Below are 22,593 nucleotides of genomic sequence, written 5' to 3'. Positions count from 1 at the left end.
ATATATATATATATATATATAAAATTTTTTTTTACTCTTTTGATGAACCATTTACTGTCAATTTCTCAATAATCATTAATGGCATAGTTTCAAATGTTATGCCATTCTTTACAAAGGATTTGTTGAACTATAACAGACTAAATCAAACTACTTGTTTCATTCCTCTTATTTATTCAATACTTGAATTAATTTTCACTTTTACAACGGCTTCTGCACACACTTTGAGCTAATTAGCTTCGTATTAATGTTTAGATTTTTTTTTGAAATAAATGTTACTAAAAGAATAGTACAGGTAGAAGATAAATATATATATATTATATACTCAATTCTCATAAAAATACGTGTTTATTTTTCACATCTAATTGCTTTGAGAAAAAATTAGGCAATTGACAGTTCTCCTATGCTGATAGATATTTTTCAAGGGAATTTAATAAGATAAAATCAACAATATCTCATCAAGAAAGTTTAAGTAAACTGGCTATACTATCAACTAAGAAAAAAAATATTAGAAGAGTTTGTTGTGAAAAATAAATTGCATCTTTGAAAATAATTAACAGCTACAAGAATAAAAATAAAAATAAAATAGAAATTTTATTAAATATTTTAAGGCCTCTAATTAAGATTTAGCTTTAGGCCCCTACTCTGGTCATATTTTCTCTTTCACCGTTGCACTATTCACGTGACATGCCATATAACAAATTTTCCTGTAGTCACCTAAAATTATAAAAATTAAAAGTAAAGGAAAAACTTGTCGCTTGTAATAGAACTTATATATATTGCTAGAACTGGTCAAAATACATTGAACATGTGAATATTTTTTTGAATTTAATTTAATTTTATTACTCGAACTATTAGTGAAGAAAATCTTACACTTGGAGTAGCTTAAATTGCTAGAAAAGGAAGTGAAAAAGCCATTAGTTTCGCCGTACAGTACAGCAATCTTACGGCAAACAAACATGCAAAAGCCTATACTCTCTTCACTCATTTGAGTCTCTCTCACACAAAGTCAACTTCATCACATAGCCACATAGCTACATTATATTATCATCATTCCTTTTTACAACGTAACCCACATTTCGGATCTCTTCATCTTTCTTCTTATTAGATCTCCAAAAGATATTAAAATTTTTGGCCACTATGGAAACTGAACGTAAGAAGGACATGTTGAGCAAGAAAGGGTTATTTTTGAAATACCCAATGAATTACGTGTTTGAAGAGCAGCGAATGGTTTGTTTATTAATCGGAATTGCCATTTCAACTGCGGCTTTCGCTGTGGTTAATTCTGTTTCTTCTCCTTCGTTGTTGGCCGGGTACAAGATCGGTAGTGATTCGATTTCGGACGTTTCGGTTGTGTCAACTTCTTTGATTCCTCGTAGAATAACGTACGAGTTGGTCGATGAAGCTAACCGCAACATTAATGCAGGCATGTTTAATTACCTTAATTTTCATTCCTAAATTACAAAAAATATCAATGTCCATTGAATTAAACGGCAGCCCAGTGCACAAAGTATGCTATATTCAGCCACGTCAAGGAGTGTGATGTAGACACCCTACTCTAATGCAAGCGTTAGTGACTGCTTTCACGGCTCGAAGCCTCGAACCCGTGATCTATAGATCACACGGAGACAAATTTATTGTTGTTCCGAGGCTTCCCTCCGACGTACCAAAGAAAATCATAATCGTACAGTTACAAAAACATGGTGATGAATTTTTGCTGCATGCAATGAACAAATTTGTCAATTGAGAGTCTTGGTCTGCTTCTTTAGAGTTTGTCTTAAATTATTTCTTGACCAAATATACATATTTAAATATTTTCTGACATATAAAAATATATTCCTAGTTTAATAAGTATCAAGTTGATTTCTTTTTTAATATATACTAAATCATGCTTCTATTCTGATCGTAATGATTATCAAAGTCAGTGGCAGATCCACTATTTTGGTGACGGATGAGGACCTTTCCACTGTCTTCGCCAAAAATTACATATATAGATGGGGGAAAAAATACTAGTGTGCTAAATGATAGTATACCCTCATTAACTTAAATTATGGAATTTCTCACTCATTGTCATAAATTACTAGTGTGCTAAATGATTTTAGGAGTTTTATTTTTTATTTTTGGGAATGCATGACGCCAAGGCAGCTGTGCTCTAGGCTTAATGGTTTCGGGTGCAACTTGAATTTGAAGAGCCGATATATAGTGCACGGGATTCACACTGAGTGTCGTATTTCGCTGTGTTCTTCGAGATATATATATATATATCTGTTGCGAAGAGTTTATATATTATTTCAGTGTATGTTGGTTTAATTTAATGTGTTGCAGGTGGAAAGGTGCCATTAGGATTGAAGAAAAAGAAGTTGAGAGTATTGGTAACAGGTGGAGCTGGTTTTGTTGGGAGCCATTTGGTGGATAGGTTGATAGAGAGAGGGGATAGTGTGATTGTGGTTGATAATTTCTTCACTGGTCGGAAGGAGAATTTGTTGCACCATTTCAGAAACCCTAAATTCGAGATGGTTAGACATGATGTGGTGGAGCCAATTTTGCTTGAAGTTGATCAGATTTATCATTTGGCTTGCCCTGCTTCTCCTGTTCATTACAAGTATAATCCTGTCAAGACCATCATATCCTTCATTATCTATATATTTTCTCGAGTTAATTAAGCTGAAAGATGATTTTAATAAATTCATTATTTTTTGTTCATGTTCAACTATATATTTGGTATCTAAAATCCACTGGTTAAACAGAAAAAAGAAGTTAATTTTGTTTAAAATTAAAGATTATGAAATTTCTTACAATATATAGTTGGGTAGCATATATGTTTCTTTTTAAGTTAAATTCTTATGTCTTTTTATTAAACGACATAGAAATTTACATGATGACTTGGTTTATTGACTTAGGAAGATAGAGTATAATGTGTGTTTTTGAAGACTTTGGGTAAGGTTATATATCCTTGACTTAAATAGTTAGATATCACAAAACAAATGTGATGGGAACATTGAACATGTTGGGGCTGGCAAAAAGAGTAGGAGCACGATTTCTGCTCACTAGCACCAGTGAAGTGTATGGTGATCCTTTGCAGCATCCTCAAGTCGAAACTTACTGGGGCAATGTTAATCCCATTGGTTAGTCAAGTAATTTTTTCTTTAACTGTCTATGTGAATTTAGCTATTCTTTTTGGAACGGATCGGAGGAAATAGTTAGTTAATTGTTTTTATATGTCAATGGAGCATATATATAGCTAATTATTTTTATTGGTTAGGTGTTTGTCCTGATTATTTTACTATATTTGATTATTCTAGCCTTTCCTTCAAGGAATAGAAAAATAAAAAATGGTAAGAAAATCAGGACAAATACCTAACAATTCTTCCTCTTGGCATGAATTTCTGACAAAATAAACTTGTGGCAGGCTAACACTTGTGTTTGCCTCTTCGCGAGATTCTTCTCTCGATATCTTATACTCTCTTTTTTATAGTGGATTACTCATCTCCGCTTGACGTAGGTCAATGGACCGAACCACGTTAAATATTTGCGTCTCTTTTGGTATATTCTCTTTTATTGTCTGATTTATCGACGACGTTCAAGGTTTGCTTTACTAGCTTCCGCGTGACACCCGATTATTTCAATCCTAACATCTCTGCTTGTGGACGTAGGTCAATTGAACGAATTGGGTTAAATGTTTGTATCTCTTTTAGTATATTTCTCTTTTATTGTCTGATTTATTGACAACGTTCAAGGTTTTGCTTGACTAGTTTTCGCATGACACCCGATTATTTCAATCTTAACATTATTTTTCTTATTATCAATTCTTGTTAACAATCCTAGATTTGGTTCTGATCATTGAGCAGGTGTCCGAAGTTGTTATGACGAAGGAAAGCGAACAGCTGAGACTTTGGCCATGGATTACCATAGAGGACTTAACGTTGAGGTTTTCTACTACTTGAATAAGCTTATATTTTAGGCAAAGTTTCATGATTAAAGTTTAAAATGAAAGCTTATAGTACTACTCCATTATTTAACCACATTGTTTTCCCAGGTTAGAATTGCTAGGATATTCAACACATATGGACCGCGTATGTGCATAGATGATGGTCGGGTTGTGAGCAATTTCGTGGCCCAGGTTTGTGTTTTCATATATAGACCGAAAACGGATTTTTGCACAAATAAACAAACTTTTCTATCCCCCCACCCACCCCCACCCCCACCCCCAAAAATTAATTTCTTATATATATGACATGTTTGGTCACCCATTAATACTTCTGAATCAATTGTAATTTGTTAGTTTGAATATATATTTGCAGGCCTTGAGAAAGCAGCCATTAACTGTTTATGGAGATGGTAAGCAAACTCGGAGTTTCCAGTATGTTTCAGATTTGGTAAACTCAATATTTCCTCCTCAAATTAAAGCTAGCTAGTTTGTGATCTTTCTTTTTGGAACAAATTTCTTGATGACTATGATAAACAGGTAGAAGGATTGATGAGGTTGATGGAAGGGGATCATGTTGGTCCTTTCAATCTTGGAAACCCTGGTGAATTTACCATGCTTGAACTAGCTAAGGTATTACTGATTTTTTTTACTTATTTCAAGCAAACCTTTGCCTTGCAAAATTTCAAAACACATTTCTAAAATCAATTGTCTGCATATCTATCTCAAAATTTCAAAACCTATATACAGAAACGAACCGATACTTCTAATTCTTTGATTCTACATCACAAATCTGCTATATATGATACAATGATTGGAGCAAGATCTATTTCAATTTGCACATTCACTACAAAAAAAAAAAAAAATTAGCTACGAACGGCGACGCTAATTTGTCGCTAATCGCCCATAGCTAGCAAAATTTCTTAATAATCTATCGTTAATCTGTTGCTGAATGAAATTAGCGACAAACTTTTCTTTTGTTCGTCGCTAAAACCAGATTTTTTAGTAGTGATTTGATTCATCATTGTGGCTCAAAATTCCTAGAAAACGTATAAACAACTTCAACTTATATTCCTAATGTAAATGTCTTATATTCTAGCACATGAACCAAGTGATGACCGATCTAGGATTCCTAATATGGGGATTGAAAAAATGTAAAAAACTTTATACCTAGAAGCCTCCCTTAGGTTAAAGGAATTCAACAGTTCATGTATATGCAAAAAAAAAAAAAAAATTATAATAATACTGTACCAACAGAGTATAATTTCTATACGAAGGGGGTTAATTCAATTGAACCCCCTTCTTCACCTTTAGTTCTGCAACTGCATGAACCTAGCAATGTGTTAAAATATGCATCTCAATATATACTTGGACATGTTAAAAATGTGAGTCAAGCAAAATTGAAAAACGTTTAGATTATGTGTTGGATCCCAAATAAGTGCGTAAACATTGAATAAACCTTTATAAAAATATACATGAATTTTTCTTTTTACTGACTTACGTAACTATGCATGTATAAGATTGTTTTATACATATTTTTCTTTAACGCTACAAGGTTGAGAGATGTTCTGAAATAAGTAATATCGTTTGCAGGTGGTGCAAGAAACAATAGATCCAAATGCAAAGATAGAATTTAGGGCAAACACAGAAGATGATCCCCACAAGAGGAAGCCTGACATTTCAAAAGCAAAGCAACTTTTAGGATGGGAGCCAACAGTTTCCCTTCGCCAAGGTTTACCTCGCATGGTTGATGACTTTCGACAACGTATATTTGGCGATGAAAAGCTCAATTCTGGCTTATAAAATACTAGTATTATTGTTATAGAGTTTCTTTCGTTGAACCATGATTTGGTTTTGGAGGAAAAGAAAGATGACAAGTTGATAATGAATTCTTGAAGATGAATACTACTGTATGAGTTATAGTAACCATATAGGTCCATAGTCCACCTCCCCCCCTCCCCCCCCTCCCCCCTATAATTGTTTCAGAATAAGGCTCTCTCTGTTAAATGAGCGATAATAGCATTGGAAGGTGTATTTTTTGTGTATTGGTAGTTAAATCAAGAAATTAAAGATGCTTTTGTACTTCTATAACCATATTAGACTTTTCTCACCATTAGAAAACTGTCAAAAATCGTTCACAACATACCGATCGAAATCGGTCGAAAGAGGAAACCGACCAAAACCGGCGGAAAATAGGTAAATTTGTTGCAAAAGTCAAAAGAAAAAATTGTGGACAAAGATACCAACCACCATCGGTCGAAAAAAGTGGTTCCACAACAAAGAAACACTAGGATTTCCCACAGCGTAATCAGTGGGAAACTGGTGGGAAAATCGAGTTTTTACACCGCATTCCCACTGAAACGAGTCATCAGGAAAACGCTTGGCGGGAAATATCTTCCCAGAGAAGCGGTGGGAAATTTCCCACGGTTTTCCCAGAGAAATTTTAATAGGAAAAATAATGATATTGTGAAGCTCCTTTATCCTGGTAGCTGGATTGCATAACCCTAAGCATCAAAGCGTCCAATCCATAAAAACAAGAAAGTTTCAGCCTCGTTTTCTATGCTTCATGAGTCACCTTATAAAAGTTTATGGAGTACTACTTTTGTATAATGCTTGAGTTAAAATATACTGATACGATACATACACATCAATTTTAAGAAACAATAGAATGGCAAATGAAAAAGAAAAAATTACAGCACCATAGATTCATTACCCCCCCCCCCCCCCCCCCTTAATAGCACTGCTCAATATTGCTAAAGTGCCAGTTAATTTTCATCATGTTGCTAGGTCGAAGTTCCTATTTCTGGTCATACTTCAAACCTATATTCAAAGGAGCTGACACTTAATAGATTTTGAGTTGAAACTCACCATTCGCAGGAATATGAGACCGACACTATAGAGATGTTAAATCTATCTGGAGCATTTAGCTGTAATAAAAATTATAATAAGCCATGCTAGCTAACTAATGAGTAGAGTCAATGAAGATCAATTAAAAGTTCTTGCAAAAATCGCAAACACATATAGAAGCTAAAACCAAACAACTCATTCAATTCTGTACCCAAAGATTCTTCTTATCACTGTTTCATCAAGGTAAATTTTTGAAACCACCAGGAGGAAACATTTTTACAAATATCTGCATAATGACATGGCAATTTTATGCAAGGCTATTAGCTTTGTCTAATTTCATCTGATCATTATGTGCTAAATGTCTTTTTCATCAACTTTAAGAAAATGTAAAGCATTTCTAACAATTGACATTTGACCATGACTTTGCCAAATGCTATGTGTGAATGCTGAGAATAATGACGCATAATATCCAAGAATCTGAGGTCAAGAAAATAGGATAATACACTTCAAAATTAATTACATATTTAATGTTGTATATTTGAATTTCTACTAAAGCATTTCTCTAAATCTATAAGTTCTAGCACCAAAATATAAGGAGTCATATCTAGTACTGATGATAGAATCTGTAGAAAAAATAAAGGAGATACACTAATTTACAAACTAGAAGAAGTTAGAATGGTAGGTATATCAAGAAGGGGAAATGTACATGGAGAAATGCTATGTAAATTTTAAATTAATGACTAACTAAAATCAAAATAAAAGTTATTAAGAAGTGAAACAGAAGTTAATTCTTAAAGCCACTTAGTTCTTTGGACAACTTAACAATTGATATAATCAAAGTATTCCTAATATACTTGTTACACCTCATGTTTTCGTACATAAAAATACGCCATAAGTAAATTGATGAAAGCTCGGACATGAGTTTCGTCGTAAGTTAATCGATATAAGTTCGGGAATAAGATTATTTTGAGATTATAAGCATTATGCTATTTCAAACAAGTGATAAGTAAATTCGTGAAGGTGAGAGGGTAAGCAAATCGAAGAAAATAAATTTTGTCGAAGTTTGTCAATTACGGTCCGAACTATGATACCCGACATTTATGGACTAATGCCATACAAGGTACTACATGATCATGATAGTGAGTAGTATTTTAAGTAATTTGAGATAATTCTTAATTATGTGAATAATTGATTAATAGTGGGGATAATTATAATTAAGTGGATAAAGATCTTTTTTGGGGCTGTCACTTGGCATCAATCTAAGCCAAAGTGGCACTAATAGGCATGATGAGTCATAAGGCATAAGATGCCTTGTTTACACGTATAGAATTCTTGGATAGATAAGCTAAGCTAAGCCATTCTTGGTCTCTTTATTGATAAAATAACTTGGAGAATATGAATGGAGTTATAGCATGCTTGCCACTTTAGATTATAGACCAGCAACGTTGGGTGAGTAAGTTTAATGGTTATTCATCATTTCAATGGTGTGGATATTAGTCGGATAAGAAATAACGTGCTATGATACCATGAATATCATACGGATTTTCCCTACTTCAATCCGCCGTTACGTGTTGTCGCAATTGACGTGTATTAGAGGGATTGTTAAGAGAATCGACTCAGGTATGTTAAGGCTATCCCTTCTTTCCTTTTGGCACGATCCATACGATACAAACGAAATGAGAAAATGCACAACTTCCATAAATGACTCTATTCATAGAAATGCTAGAGATGCTTATGTTCTTGATTCCCCATGTGTCCTATTATTCTATCATTTGTTCATAGGTCTCAGAAAATACGTAAGCTGATAAAGTTTACTTCATGATATTAATCAAAGGCATAATGGTCTTACGACATTCTGAAAATTTTTATTGACATACTTCTCATGCATTGCATTCATATATACATGTACATTGACCCATGACCAGATGGCGTTATATACGCATATATATGTATATGGGATATGGGAAAAGGTTACGGGACGACGTTATGTACGCACCACCACCTGATCAGCTGGTATACGTTGATGATTTTGCCCACAGTGGCCGAGATGATATGATGGGATGCCCTCAGAGGCTTGATGATGTTATGAACACATGTACCTATGCACGACATGACATTCATACGCATATGCATGACACTATAAGTATTTCATGATTTACAGAGTTATCCAGACTTACAGGTTGAGTCATTTACTCTATATTTCTTCCATGTCTTTTATGTACTTATTGATGTGCCTTACATACTCGGTACATTATTCGTACTGATGTCCCCTTTGCCCGGGGACGCTGCGTTTCATGCCCGCAGGTCCCGATAGGCAGGTCGAGAGTCCTCCAAGTAGGCTATCAACTCAGCAGAAGATGTTGGTGCGCTCCATTTGCTCCGGAGTTACTTGTTTGGTCAGTATGATTTAGACGCGTATTGTTTGGTATGGCGCGGCCCTGTCCCAACCTTTATGTTAAATATGTACTCTTAGAGACTTGTAGATAGATGTCATGTATACGGATGCTTGTATGGCTTTGCCGGCCTATGTTTTGAGTTTACAAATGATCATGTTGGCCTTATAGGCACGTATATCACATGCATAAGTTTTTATATCAGGTTGGGTCGTCCTATATTGAGTATTCCCCTATGTTTATTCTGGTTAGCCCATGACGACCCGTTTGGCCCATTTGCCAAGTACAATAAGAAAGATTTGTTATGTTGGTACTCGGTTAAGTAAGGTACCGGGTGCTCGTTGCGGCCCATAGGTTTGGGTTGTGACAAAAAGTGGTATCAGAGCAGTTCCTTCCCAGGGAGTCTACAAGCTATGTCTAGTAGAGTCTTGTTTATGGCTGTGTCGTGCATCACACTTATAAGCATGAGGCTACGGGGCATTTAGGACTGTATGAACTCAATTTCCTAAACTCAATTTTATTCATAATAAGACCATACCTACGTCCAAAAGGCAGCTGGTAAGAGATTGAATGTGGCTGTGGAAGAGTTGAGTCAGAGGAACTCGCTTTTGCATCATGCTTACGATGAATAAATGTGAGGTCTTCAGCAGAAGATGTGTGTACTAAGACGTGTAAGCTTCTTGATAAGGAGCCTTGAGGAAAGAATATCTATCCACTCGTATGGTAAAAAGGAATAAGAGAATCGGAAGATAGACACAAGTTTCAGCAAGTAAAAGAAGCAAGGTGAAGATGTATATGAGGTACCCAGTTAATGAAGATTAACACTATTTACTATTCAAGTAGAGGAATATAAGCAATCCGAGTTACTTTCATTTGTAACGGAGATATATACAATTAGCTACACCCATCTCAATTATCCCTATGGGAGCTAACAGATATGGCTTAAGAGAAGGACGGGATATCAGGATACGGTTGGGGTTAGAGTAACCCAAAATGGTGGATGGATTCTTAGTGTTAGTTGACATTTCCGAAGGATATTGCAAACATGGTAATGGATCTCCTTGTGAGATACCTAGATGGTGCACTTTAAAATAGTACAGCTAGATATGAGTACTACAAAGATAGGCACTGGAAGGGATAAATATTATCTTAGTATGGCTCCCGCCCTTAGTAGAGAGATAATGTTAGGCAACCCGAAGAACCAGTGGATGGAGAAAATGGGAGCTAAAAGCAAAAGAACATCTTATTGAAGTTTTCAGAATAGAGTGATAGACAGAAATGTTAGCAGGAAATAAGAAGAGAGTTAATGAAGCATTATGAGTAAGACGTGATACAAGGATGACAACGGTAGATAAAAAAAGATAGTATTACAGAATCTATAGTCAAGTGAAGTAAAATACGAAATGTGACAGGCCTTGAGGCAACAAAAGAGTATAGGCCATAAAGTCATATCCTCATTTCGAAAAATAAGTTCGTGACTCTAACATGATTACCAGAAGGAAAGCTAGACCTCCAGAGTAATAGAAATCAGTATGGGCTGGTGAACAAGGTAAACTAAACATGAATTAGGGACTGAGTGATTTGATAATAGTCGGCATCATGAGAAATTCAGAGATTGCATTTCGGCGATAATAGAATGGACGACAGAAGCAAAACCCTTAAAGGTCATTCAGGAAGCTGCTTCCCTAAAGCAAGCAATGTGAGCAAAGTTAAGCTTAAGGAACTGTATGTGCTAGTTACACTAGGTGCCTCCCTCGTGAGTAAGGAATTTTGTTATCATTGGTACAGAAGGATTACCGCAAGCCGAGTAAGGGTCATCGATGATATGAGAAGACGCCAAGATAAAGAGGTAAAACATCTATAGGTAGATCGTCTTAGCGCTAAATATTAGTACTCCCCTAAAGGGGGAATATGGAGTGATGTGGCATTAAGTCAGAATTAAGTGGTTCTAGTAATTATGGAATGGTAAAGGAGGAATGCGATAAAAATGAAAAAGGGATGACATTGCACTTATTCAAATCCTACAGATATGCTACGATTCCAGGACTTTATGCAAGCATGACGTCAAGGAAAGGAAGTAAGGGTTCCTGCCCGGGATTTGATAAATAAGGAGCCAGTGCGAAAGGTAAGTTAAGACAAAAGAAATAACCCAAGAAAGATTACGTGAAATATTGATATGAGAATGGGCCAAAGAGTAGTTGGTAGTTGATTCCGGAAGAGCCTAGTTATGGCTAGACAGGAGGTTACTGACGATTCAGCAGATCGTGCAAAATAAACTCAGTAAAACCCAATATAGTGAATTCAGCCTTGCAGTAATGTCATTGTAATACTTGAGAAATATTCAGATAGGAGTTGGAATAGTTAAAGGTGCCGTATGAATGTTACAAAAAGGGTGCTACTAGGAAGACGGTCAAAATATCAGTTCAGAAGCGACCCTACAAGCATTAGGGCGTGGAGGTAAGTAACTACGGATAATTATAGGCAAGGAAGGACATCAAAAGGTCCGTCGAGTATACAATGTAATAAGCTCACAGCTTTACAAGAGTCAGAGGGTCCTCCCTAAGTACTACAATGAAAGACTAGCGGAGGAGGTAAGGAAGGAGGCTTCAACCTAAGCTCAGTGACCTAAAGAGGGAATTGTCTTATAACAACAGTCTCACAACAACATTGTATGCACTCCATAAGAAAGTGGCACCTACAGTGGCTAATGAACGGGAAGTAAAATCAGAAGTGATATTCAAGATCATATGAGTTGTATGGAATTCCAATATGTTTGGGCACTAAGGTAAGCTAAGTATGCATCAACAAGGGGACAGAAAGACCAGGAAAAGTAATTGCTTACATTTAAAGAAAGCTGAGAAGGAACGAAAAGAATTATTCAATTATTGATCCAGAGTTAGTTACGTTATGAACGCACTTAAAAGTTTGGAGTTTTATACACCCGTAGAATATTCTGGTATAAGTTAAAAGAAAGAATTGAGCCCAGGTCATAGACAAAGGATTGAATTATTAAAGGATCGTATCATGGATATTACATAGCGTTCATGAGGGCTAAATTAATAACTAATACCATGAGCCGCATATCGGAAGATAGCTTAAGCCTACATAAAGGTTGATCATAGGGAAGAGGAAACTAAAGAGTTACATCAACTAAGTAAATCAGGAGTCCGATTATTGGACCCAAAGAATTATAGAAATCGTGATTAAGAATATTGCAGAATTACTCTTAATATCAGAGGTACAAGAAAGATAGTACAACAACCATATTCTATAACGGCTCTACAATAAATCCAGTTAGAAGAGTACCAGCCTCATAAGAAGTCAGTATGAAGCTCTCACTGAATCATGTAAAGAGGTGCAAGTATTATAATAGAAGTTCAAGTTCTGGATGTGAATTATACCTAGGTGAAAAGAAGGTCATGAAAGAGATAGAAGATATGATGCGAGACTTTAAAGTTAGTAAGGTAAAGGTGAACAACGTACGAGATACTCAAATGCAAAGGTTGTGAATAGTCCATACTTCAGATAGAAGGCAAGAAGCGCGGGGATTCAATATCCAGGAATGATAGCGGCATCGTCAGTGGCATATCTTCCACCTTGTGTTTTCTACGTATCGAGAGATCTAGTTAAGAGAGTAAAGAAGAGTTAGAGACGATGTGATGTCTCGATTGATGTTCCAGAATAACACAAGGAAATCTATGGTGCAAGTAAGTTGAAGGAAGGTTGCGAGTAGTATAAATGGATGTGTGTAGGTCGCAAGCTAAAGTATCGTAGAGCGACAAGATTTTAGGAAGACAGGAGTAAGGATAAGAAAATGCGAGTGAGTCATAAGGCATAATATGCCTTGTTTACACGTATAGAATTCTTGGATTGATAAGCTAAGCTAAGCCATTCTTGGTCTCTTTATTGATAAGATAACTTGGAGAGTATGAAAGGAGTTATGGCATGCTTGCCACTTTAGATTATAGACTAGCAACGTTGAGTGAGTAAGTTTAATGGTTATTCATCATTGCAAGTGTTATCTTTCAATGGAGTGGATATTAGTCGGATAAGAAATAACGTGCTATGATACCAAGAATATTATACGGATTTTTCCTACTTCGATCTGTCGTCACGTGTTGTCGCAATCGACGTGTATTATAGGGATTGTCAAGAGAATCGGCTCAGGTATGTTAAGGCTATCCCTTCTTTCCTTTTGGCATGATCCATACGATACAAACGAAATGAGAAAATGCACAACTTCCATAAATGACTCTATTCATAGAAATGCTAGAGATGCTTATTTCTTGATTCCCTATGTGTCCTATTATTCTATCATCTGTTCATGGGTCTCAGAAAATACGTAAGTTGATAAAGTTTACTTCATGATATTAATCAAAGGCATAATGGTCTTACGACATTCCGAAAGATTTTATTGCCGTACTTCTCATGCATTGCATTCATATATACATGTACATTGACCCATGACCAGATGGCATTATATACGCGTATATATGTATATTATATGTATATGGGATATGGGAAAAGGTTACGGCATTATATACGCACCACCACCTGATCAGCTGGTATATGTTGATGATTTTGCCCACAGTGGCCGAGATGATATGATGGATGCCCTCAGAGGCTTGATGATGTTATGAACGCATGTACCTATGCACGACATGACATTCATACGCATATACATGACACTATAAGTATTTCATGATTTACAGAGTTATCCAGACTTGCAGTTGAGTCATTTACTATATATTTCTTCCATGTCTTTTATGTACTTATTGATGTGCCTTACATACTCGGTACATTATTCGTACTGATATCCCTTTTACTCGGGGACGCTGCGTTTCATGCCCGCAGGTCCCGATAGACAGGTCAAGAGTCCTCCAAGTAGGCTATCAGCTCAGCATAAGATGTTGGTGCGCTCCATTTGCTCTGGAGTTGCTTGTTTGGTCAGTATGATTTAGATGCATATTATTTGATATGGCGGTGCCCTGTCCCAACCTTTATGTTAAGTATGTGCTCTTAGAGGCTGGTAGACAGATGTCATGTATACGGATGCTGTTATGGCCTTGCCGGCCTATGTTTTGAGTTTACAAATGATCATGTTGGCCTTATAGGCACGTATATCACATGTATAAGATTTTATATCAGGTTGGGTCGTCATGTATTAAGTATTCCCCTATGTTATTCTGGTTAGCTCATGACGGCCCGTTTGGCCCATTTGTCAATGAAAGTACAATAAAAAAGATATGTTATATTGGTACTCGATTAAGTAAGGTACCGGGTGCTCGTTGCGGCCCATAGGTTTGGGTCGTGACAATACTCCCCAAAGAGACATAAAAGAGATGTATTCAAATATTTATACAACTGATTAAAATTAATTGTGAAGCAATACTTCTACCAAAGATAACTCAAGAACAACGGTAAAACATGAAGACGACATATCCCCTCCTTTGAAAAGACATAATATTCCCTCTATCTAAATGTGAACACTTAGAGGACCTCTTACCTGGCTCTAGATTCTCTGAATTTGCTTTATAAAACTTAGAGGACCACTAACCTGGTCAATTCCTATTCAATATCTGCTCCAGTTAAATCACATAGCACATGCTAAGGTAGATAATATCATGCCAAAACAATAATTCACAATTTTCTCGAAAAAAACATAGATTCAACCAAAAATATATACGTAGGAACTTCATAACTAATTGACAATAGGAAAAAGAATTGTCCTCATTCAAGAAAGCAATTGTTTCTCAAGAATAAAGAAAGCCATAATTCATTTTCAACTCCCAATTAACAACAAAATATACACATATATAAATATTCAGAGGAAGTGACTTAGGTAGGAACAAAAATACTCTTATTCCATACTTAAGGGACTACCTAAGTCTTTCCTCTATCTATTCACTTATACACATAAATAAATAATCTCAAAAAATTCCTATAATTAGGGATTTCAAAGGCTGGTCATCATTAAGAAAAACTGTAAGAGACAAATGAGATATTATATTCTAACCGATATCAGGATAATAAAAAACTTTTAATATATAAAATTATGAATCTTCCGCAAATGACGACGATATCAGTGATGCTGCCCAAGACGGTTTGCTAGAATCATTGTTTAGAGGATAGAGATAACCTAAAACATTTTAGGGCTCTATCTCCATAGATCTGTGTGTGTGTGACGGTTTTCTTGGTTTTGCTTTTGGTTTATTTTTTAGACCAAAAATGGCACTTTAGATTTGGGATCATCCCTTTTGTTTAGACTAGGAAACACTAATACTTATTTATATAAACACAAAAATCAGAAAATAAGGATACTCACCGGTATCTGGATTCTTTGCAATTAAACAAAAAAGCGGCCATGGAATGAACTACAACAGTGTTATCGCCGGCAACAGGGATGTCAATAAGTCGTGGTGAAATTTCTTTGAGGGTTTTCTCTCAATTAGGATAAGAGAATGGAAAAGTAAAGAAAAAATTAAAAGAGAATAAAAATAAGTGAGGGGATATAAAAAAGTAAAAAGAAAATAGGGAAAGCCAATTGGCGATTCTGTTTTTATTGAAAATCGTTGCAATAGATATATTTTATCATCAAACCGTCGCCATAAGAGAACCTATTAGTACGGTTATAATAATGGTTCCAATATATAGATCTACAGGGACGGTTATTCCTCTATTGCCACGATTTAGTATTGGAAGTGCTCGGATTGAGTCAATATTCTTATGCAACGGTTCTAACCGTTGCAATTAACATGCTATGGCAACGGTTATAAATCCATCGCAAGAAAATCGTTGCCATAGGTATGATTTCTAGTGGTATACACACGTACATACATACGCACACAGAGTATTGAATGTTTTATACTCGATCACCTTATTAGTACTTTGCTCGGATAATTCATCAGTGGATCAATTGGAAGTTCAATTATATTCTATTAAAAGTTACTATAACATATTTAGAAACAAAGTGTATAGTTCTATAAGATGTACTGCTATATTAATACTTAAGTTGTTGCAACATCAACATATATATACTTATATTAGTGCTATATTAAGACAAATTTGGACTCATAATTGAATGGGTTGCCGAATTTTGTAAGTTTTGTCGTGTTCCGAGGTGCGGGCTCGGGTTTGATATGACTTTTTGGTTGACTTTGGGCTTTTGATTAAAGATTCCACCTTTATCGATTGAGTTTGTTTCTTTTGGTAATATTTTATGTTTTTGAGTTGCTTTTGGCTAGTTTCAAATCGTTCGGAGGTCGGTATGCGCGGGATAGCATTTCTAAAGTATTGTTTGGCTTGCTCGATATTGGATTCGGCTTGTTCGAGGTAAGTAACACTTCTAAACTTTGTGTTGAGGGTATGAATCTCTGAATATACGTGTTAAGTGTTTGGTGTTGAGCTGACGCACATGCTAGGTGACGGTCGTGTGGGCATGTACCGTGTGAATTATGACTCGATTGATTCTGTGGTACAGTGTAGTGACCTAATCTTGTTTCTATCCATGAAATTTCTGCGTGCTAGAGTAATTGAGTTGTGATCCATATTAGAAACCATGTTTAGGCTATATGTTTATCCTGTTGGGACCCACAGAGGTCATTTATGATGTTGAGTTATTTGCTTAGTATCATATCTCAGTCTCTGTTATCATTTTTCTCACAATATGTTATCAATGTTTGGGCAGATTGTCACGAGATTTGTGAGGCCGAGAGACTGGAGAGGATGACGACTGAGTGAGGCCGAGGGCGTGATTGTGAGTGATTTTTATGGGACCAGGCTACACGTTGCAACAGGTTTATTGATTCATGCCATGATTGGCTTAATTAGTGCTTGAGCAGGATCCGCCCTTCCAGAGTCTGAATATCGACTAGCAGTGAGTGCAGGTACCTACTGAGCGCCAGTGCTGAGTGAATGGGAGGACTGAGTGACTGGGAGGACTGAGTGATTGGGAGGACTGAGTGACTTGGAGTACTGAGTGATTGAGCGTGCTGAGTGAGGTTGACTGCTCCGAGAGCATGAGTTTATCACTGTGGCGCATTACGTTTGACATGCATACTTGGCATGTAGGCATAAAGATGCACTTCCTCATGATGTATGGTGTGGTGACATTCATGACTTCACATGCACATTGGCATGTAGGAATAGATTATACTTTCCTCATGCCATCTGATAATGAAACATCCCATTTGTTGTTGAAAGTTTTTGGAAAAAATCACAGTTTTCTGATATACTTACATTTTGGCGACTTCGGTGAAAGATTTGGATTTTTTACTATTATACCTGAAACGCATGCCTATTTTTCGTTACTGTGAACGAGCTGAGTATCATATCTTTGAGTTATTAGTTGTACTGTTTCATTTATATTGTTACGAGTTGTTTTTGGCTATTGGTATTGGACTCGGATCGTTGTCCAAGCTCGTCAATACTTTCAACCTAAAGTTAGGTTGTTACTTATTGAGTACATGGGGTCGGTTGTACTCATACTACACTTCTGCACCTTGCGTGCAGATTTTGGATGTTGATATTGCTGTGTATGGCGGGAGCTGGCATTGAAGATGTACTTGTGTTCCGGCCATAGCTGCCTCTTGTTATTGGTAGCTTTAGAATTATTAATTTGTTCGTGTATATTTCAAACAAATGATGTATTTATTTCATACCAGCTTTGTAAACACTAAATCTTAGAAGCTCATGATTTGTACTACCAGTCCTGGGGAGTTGTATAAAAATTCAGTTATTTCATTCTTGACCCTTATCATTATTATTATTGTGGTTTATTGTTAATTGGCTTACATAGAGAGTTGGGTTAGGTGCCATCACAACTAATTGGATTTTGGGTCGTGACATAGTTGGGTGCATAATAGGAATTATCCTAATCGTCAATTTTTTAGGGAGGAATTTATAGAAAGGATTAATGAATTTATTAAGCATGCAATGTCACTTGAACCATTTCAGTTTGGAGGGATGATTAGGTGTCTTTGTATGAAGTGCAAGTGTTTGCATTCTTAGGTATCGGAGGATGTTAGACTCATTTTTATAAAAAAGGGGTTTATGGATAATTATTGTGTGGAATAATCATGGAGAGGTTGATGGCAGTGATGGTGTATTTCATAACATAGTTGTTGGTAAAAATAGTAGGTAGATGGGGAATAACATTCAACATCCGAGATACCATGAAATGGTTGCGGATGCTTTTGGGATGCACTTTGAGTTTGAACCCCATGAAAGTATTGAACAAGCTCCTAACGAAGAGGCAAAACTTTTTTATGAACAGTTAGAGGCCGCTAGTCATCCACTATGTGAAGGGAGTGTGCACTCCCAATTGTCTATTACGGTACTATTAAGTATCAAATCAGATACCAATATTTTTCAAGCGGGAATGGATTTTTTCATTGGTCTTATGAGTGAACTAGTTGATCCAATTTTCAACATACCTGAAGATTTCTATAAAACTAAAAGGTTTGTTTCTAAGTTCGGACTCTTGTCTATGAGAATCGATTGTTGTGAAGATGGTTGCATGTTGTATTATAAGGGTGATGTAGATTTAGAAAATTGTAAATTTTGTCAAAAACCTCATTTTAAGTGGGTTTCCAGTGGGAACAAGGTTGCTGTGAAGTTGATGCATTATTTATCTATTATTACTAGATTGAAGAGGTTGTACGCATCGTGAATTCCGCTTCTCATATGAGATGGCACTATGAAAATAGAAGGTCGCCCGGTGTTATGTGTCATACTTCAGATGGGGAGGCTTGGAAGCATTTTGATAGGATGTATCCGGATTATGCTAGTGAACCGAAGAATGTTCGGTTGGGTTTTTGTGTTGATGGTTTCATGCAATTTTTTGTTTCTGCAACACCATATTCACTAAAGGTATGTTGAAGGCAACGTGAGTCTTTCAAGCTAGTTACATTGAAAGACTTATGCTAACAAAAGTCATGTGAGATTTTGATAAAATTCGTAAAAGACGAATATATTTATCTTCATAGCAATGTAACTAGCTTCAACAAGAGATTCACACGAAATTTCTTAGCATAATAGCAATGGGATTTTGCGATACTGAGGGAATACGTGCAATCTTTCTCAAGAGAATCAGCTCAGGTATGTTAAGATAATCCTTCTTTTTTTTGGCATGATCCAAGAAACGATACGTAAACGTAATGATATTCTATAAGTGGTTCTACTCTTAGCAGTTAAGGATGTCTAATTTATTCATCCCGTAAAGTGATATTCAAGCATGTCTAAGTATGTTTCTAGTTCCCTATTGAGGCATATGATAAAGATGTTAATGTTTATAATATAGTGATACATGCATCTTCAATTACCATCATGCTACGGTTGGTCGGGTAGTTACCACCGGCTGGGCAGTTATGTATCATTATTTACCACTGGTTGGGCAGTCATACATTTACCACCGTGCTTCAGCTGGTCGGGCAGTTACCACTGATCAGTTGGGCAGTCACACATCATAAGATATGGATAATAGTCTCAAAGAGAAGCATTGTATATATATGAGTATAATAAGTATGCATATCCATGGTGACACTTTAGAGATTCAGGTTGCTTCTTATATGTCTTTAATTTAATTATGGATGACTTACTGTTACGTTTCAGTTCTGCCTTACATACTTAGTACATTATTCGTATTGACGTCCTTTTGTTGGGGACGCTACATTCCTGCCTACAGGTATAGATAATCAGTTTGAGGATCCCTCAGAGTAGACGAGGTTAGCATTTCAGCGAAGGATCGGTAAGACTCCACCACATTCGGAGTGCAGCCGAGTCTACGAGTCATCATATCAGAGTTTTGCTACAGGCTTATGGGTAGGCCAATACCCTGTCCCATTTGATGTCAAATAATCTTAGAGGCTTTGTAGATAGAGGTTCATTTTGTACAGTATATCAGAGGCCTTGACGGCCCATATGTTTTCATATTTTAAGAGTTCGGTGATATAGTGTTGCCCGCTTATAGTTATCTATTACGAGTTGTGGTCATGTTGGACCATGATAGTTACAAAGAAAAAAAGAGAGTTGCAGGGTGGTTCGCTCGGGCCAGTGCGGCACCGGGTGCCAGCCATGCCTCCCCAGGTTTGGGGCGTGACAAAGTGGTATCAGAGCAGGTCGTGTCCTTGGAAGTCTACAAAGTCGTGACCAGTAGAGTCTCACTTATGGGTGTGTTGCGCGCCACATTTATAATTGAGAGGCTATAGGGCATTTAAGAAATGTTACCCTTCTTTTGTTTCCAGATCGTGCCATAGAGTTAAGTCGTAAGAAGTCAGTATAAAGTTTCCACCGAATTTTGTATGCACTAGAGGTGCAGGTATCACAATGGAGCATTAAGGCGTAATTTCCACCTACGTGGAAGGGACGTTATGAAAGAAACAGAAGATACGATGCGAGATTGAAAAGTGAGTAAGGTAAAGGTGAAAAAGATACGAGATACTCAAGTACAAAAGGTTGTGAATTGTCCAGACTTCAGACAGAGGTTGGGTTTTAGTTTAGTTTACAGAGGAGAGGAGACTTTGGAAATTTTTTTGTAAGTTTCTAAGAGTTAACATTCGAGGACAAATGTTTCTAAAGGGGAAAAGGATGTTACATCCCATACTTTAATATTAGGATGAGTCGTAGTAATCCATATGAGCTTGAAGGGATTAAGACCATTCACGAGGTTATAGAGGATTTGTGACTATGTTATTTTATGACCTCGTAAATTTAACAACCTTGCTACCGTTATATACATTTGATATGGTATTTTTAGTGGAATATTTTTATAAAACAGCTTGACAAATATTATTTTATATAATTATTAATATTACTACTTTCAATTATACTCATAATGTGAGAAAGTTTATGAGATTTTCTTTATTGTAAAGATAGAAATTATTTTCTCACAAGAAAAGAAGGATATCTTTTTACCATTTTAAGAATTAAGTGTACGAATTTTTTTACTCTTTATATGACATTAGGAAAATTAGAAGTTAAGAAAATATGTGCATTTTTTACAGTGATGTTTTAATGAAATAATAGTGTATGTATTGATTTTATATGGTACCACATGACCATGAGAGTAAGATGTACAAAGTGTGTTTAAAGTGAGTAGTATTTTAAATAATTTAAGAAAATTCTTAATTATGCGGGTAATTGGTTAATTATTGGTTAGTGGGTGATTAATTAGGATCTTAGATAAAGCCTAAAAGGCCTTAACGTGGCAGCATGTGTGGACATTTAATTAAGCCTAAGGTAACTAACTATGTTGTGAGGCTAGGTGGCACCCTTAGAGGGAATCTAGGCTAAAGCCTTAAAATACTCAAATTCACAAAGATTTGGAGAAGGCAGCGTGAATTCTTCAACCAAAGCCATGAAAGACTTCACAAAAGGTATGTTGAAGGCAACGTGAGCCTTTCAAGCTAGTTACGTTGAAAGGCTTATGCTAGCAAAAGTCATGTGAGATTTTGATAAAATTCACAAAAAGCAGATATATTTATCATCATAGCAATGTAATTAGCTTCAACAAGAGATTCACACGAAACTTCTTAGCATAATAGCAACGGAATTTTGCGATTTTAAGGGAATACGGTGCAATCTTTCTCAAGAGAATCAGCTTAGGTATGTTAAGGGTAATCCTTCTTTCTTTTGTCATGATCCAAGAAACGATACATAAACTTAATAATATTCCATAAGTGGTTATACTCTTAGCAGTTAAGGATGTCTATGTTATTCATTCCCGTAAAGTGATATTCAAACATGTCTAAGTATGTTTCTAGTTCCCTATTGAGGTATATGATAAAGATGTTAATGTTTATAATATAGTGATACATGCATCTTCATTTACCACCGTGCTAAGGCCAGTTGGGCAGTCATGCATTTACTATCGGGCTACGGCCGGTTGGGCAGTTACCCCCGATTGGCAGTTATGTATCATTATTTACCACCGGTTGGGCAATCATACATACTGTGCTACGACCGGTCGGGCAGTTACCACTGATCAGCTGGGCAGTTATGCATCATAAGATATGGATAATAGTCTCAAAGAGAAGCATTGTATATATATGAGCATAATAAGTACGCATATACGGTGACACTTCAGAGATTCAGGTTGCTTCTTATATGTATTTAATTACGATTGACATACTGTTATGTGTCACTTCTGCCTTACATACTCAGTACATTATTCATAATAACGTCTTTTTATTGGGGACGCTGCATTCTTGCCTACAAGTATAGATAATCAGTTTGACGAGCCCTCAGAGTAGACGAGGTTAGCATTTCAGCGAAGAATTGGTAAGACTCCACCTCATTCGGAGTGCAGCCAAGTCTATGAGTCATCGTATCAGAGTTTTGCTACAGGCTTATGGGTAGGCCGGTACCCTGTCCCATTTGATGTCAAATAATCTTAGAGGCTTTGTAGACAGAAGTTCATTTTGTACAGTTTGT

The 22,593-nt window shown here is 36.2% G+C and overlaps 1 protein-coding gene across 1 annotated transcript; it reads left to right on the top strand.

The window, feature by feature from the left end:
* LOC109232015 (UDP-glucuronic acid decarboxylase 4-like) lies at positions 983-6,008 on the top strand. The gene is made up of 8 exons (XM_019397643.1): positions 983-1,423; positions 2,323-2,621; positions 2,975-3,122; positions 3,846-3,925; positions 4,034-4,117; positions 4,299-4,373; positions 4,463-4,555; positions 5,516-6,008. Exons 1-8 carry the CDS (start codon positions 1,138-1,140, stop codon positions 5,723-5,725), a joined length of 1,275 nt encoding a protein of 424 aa, XP_019253188.1. The 5' UTR covers positions 983-1,137; the 3' UTR covers positions 5,726-6,008.

Source organism: Nicotiana attenuata, chromosome 9 (genome assembly GCF_001879085.1).
Source record: "Nicotiana attenuata strain UT chromosome 9, NIATTr2, whole genome shotgun sequence".
In the NCBI taxonomy this organism is placed as follows: domain Eukaryota; kingdom Viridiplantae; phylum Streptophyta; class Magnoliopsida; order Solanales; family Solanaceae; genus Nicotiana; species Nicotiana attenuata.
Note: the sequence above shows the minus strand (reverse complement) of the source record. Positions and strands in the feature narration are given on the sequence as shown.

Excerpts from the sequence above, each read along its gene's own strand:
- LOC109232015 (XM_019397643.1), top strand. The coding sequence starts at position 1,138 with ATGGAAACTGAACGTAAGAAGGACATGTTGAGCAAGAAAGGGTTATTT. Across the intron at positions 4,118-4,298 it reads TGAGCAATTTCGTGGCCCAG|GCCTTGAGAAAGCAGCCATT; the intron begins GTTTGTGTTTTC and ends ATATATTTGCAG. Across the intron at positions 4,374-4,462 it reads TCCAGTATGTTTCAGATTTG|GTAGAAGGATTGATGAGGTT; the intron begins GTAAACTCAATA and ends TATGATAAACAG.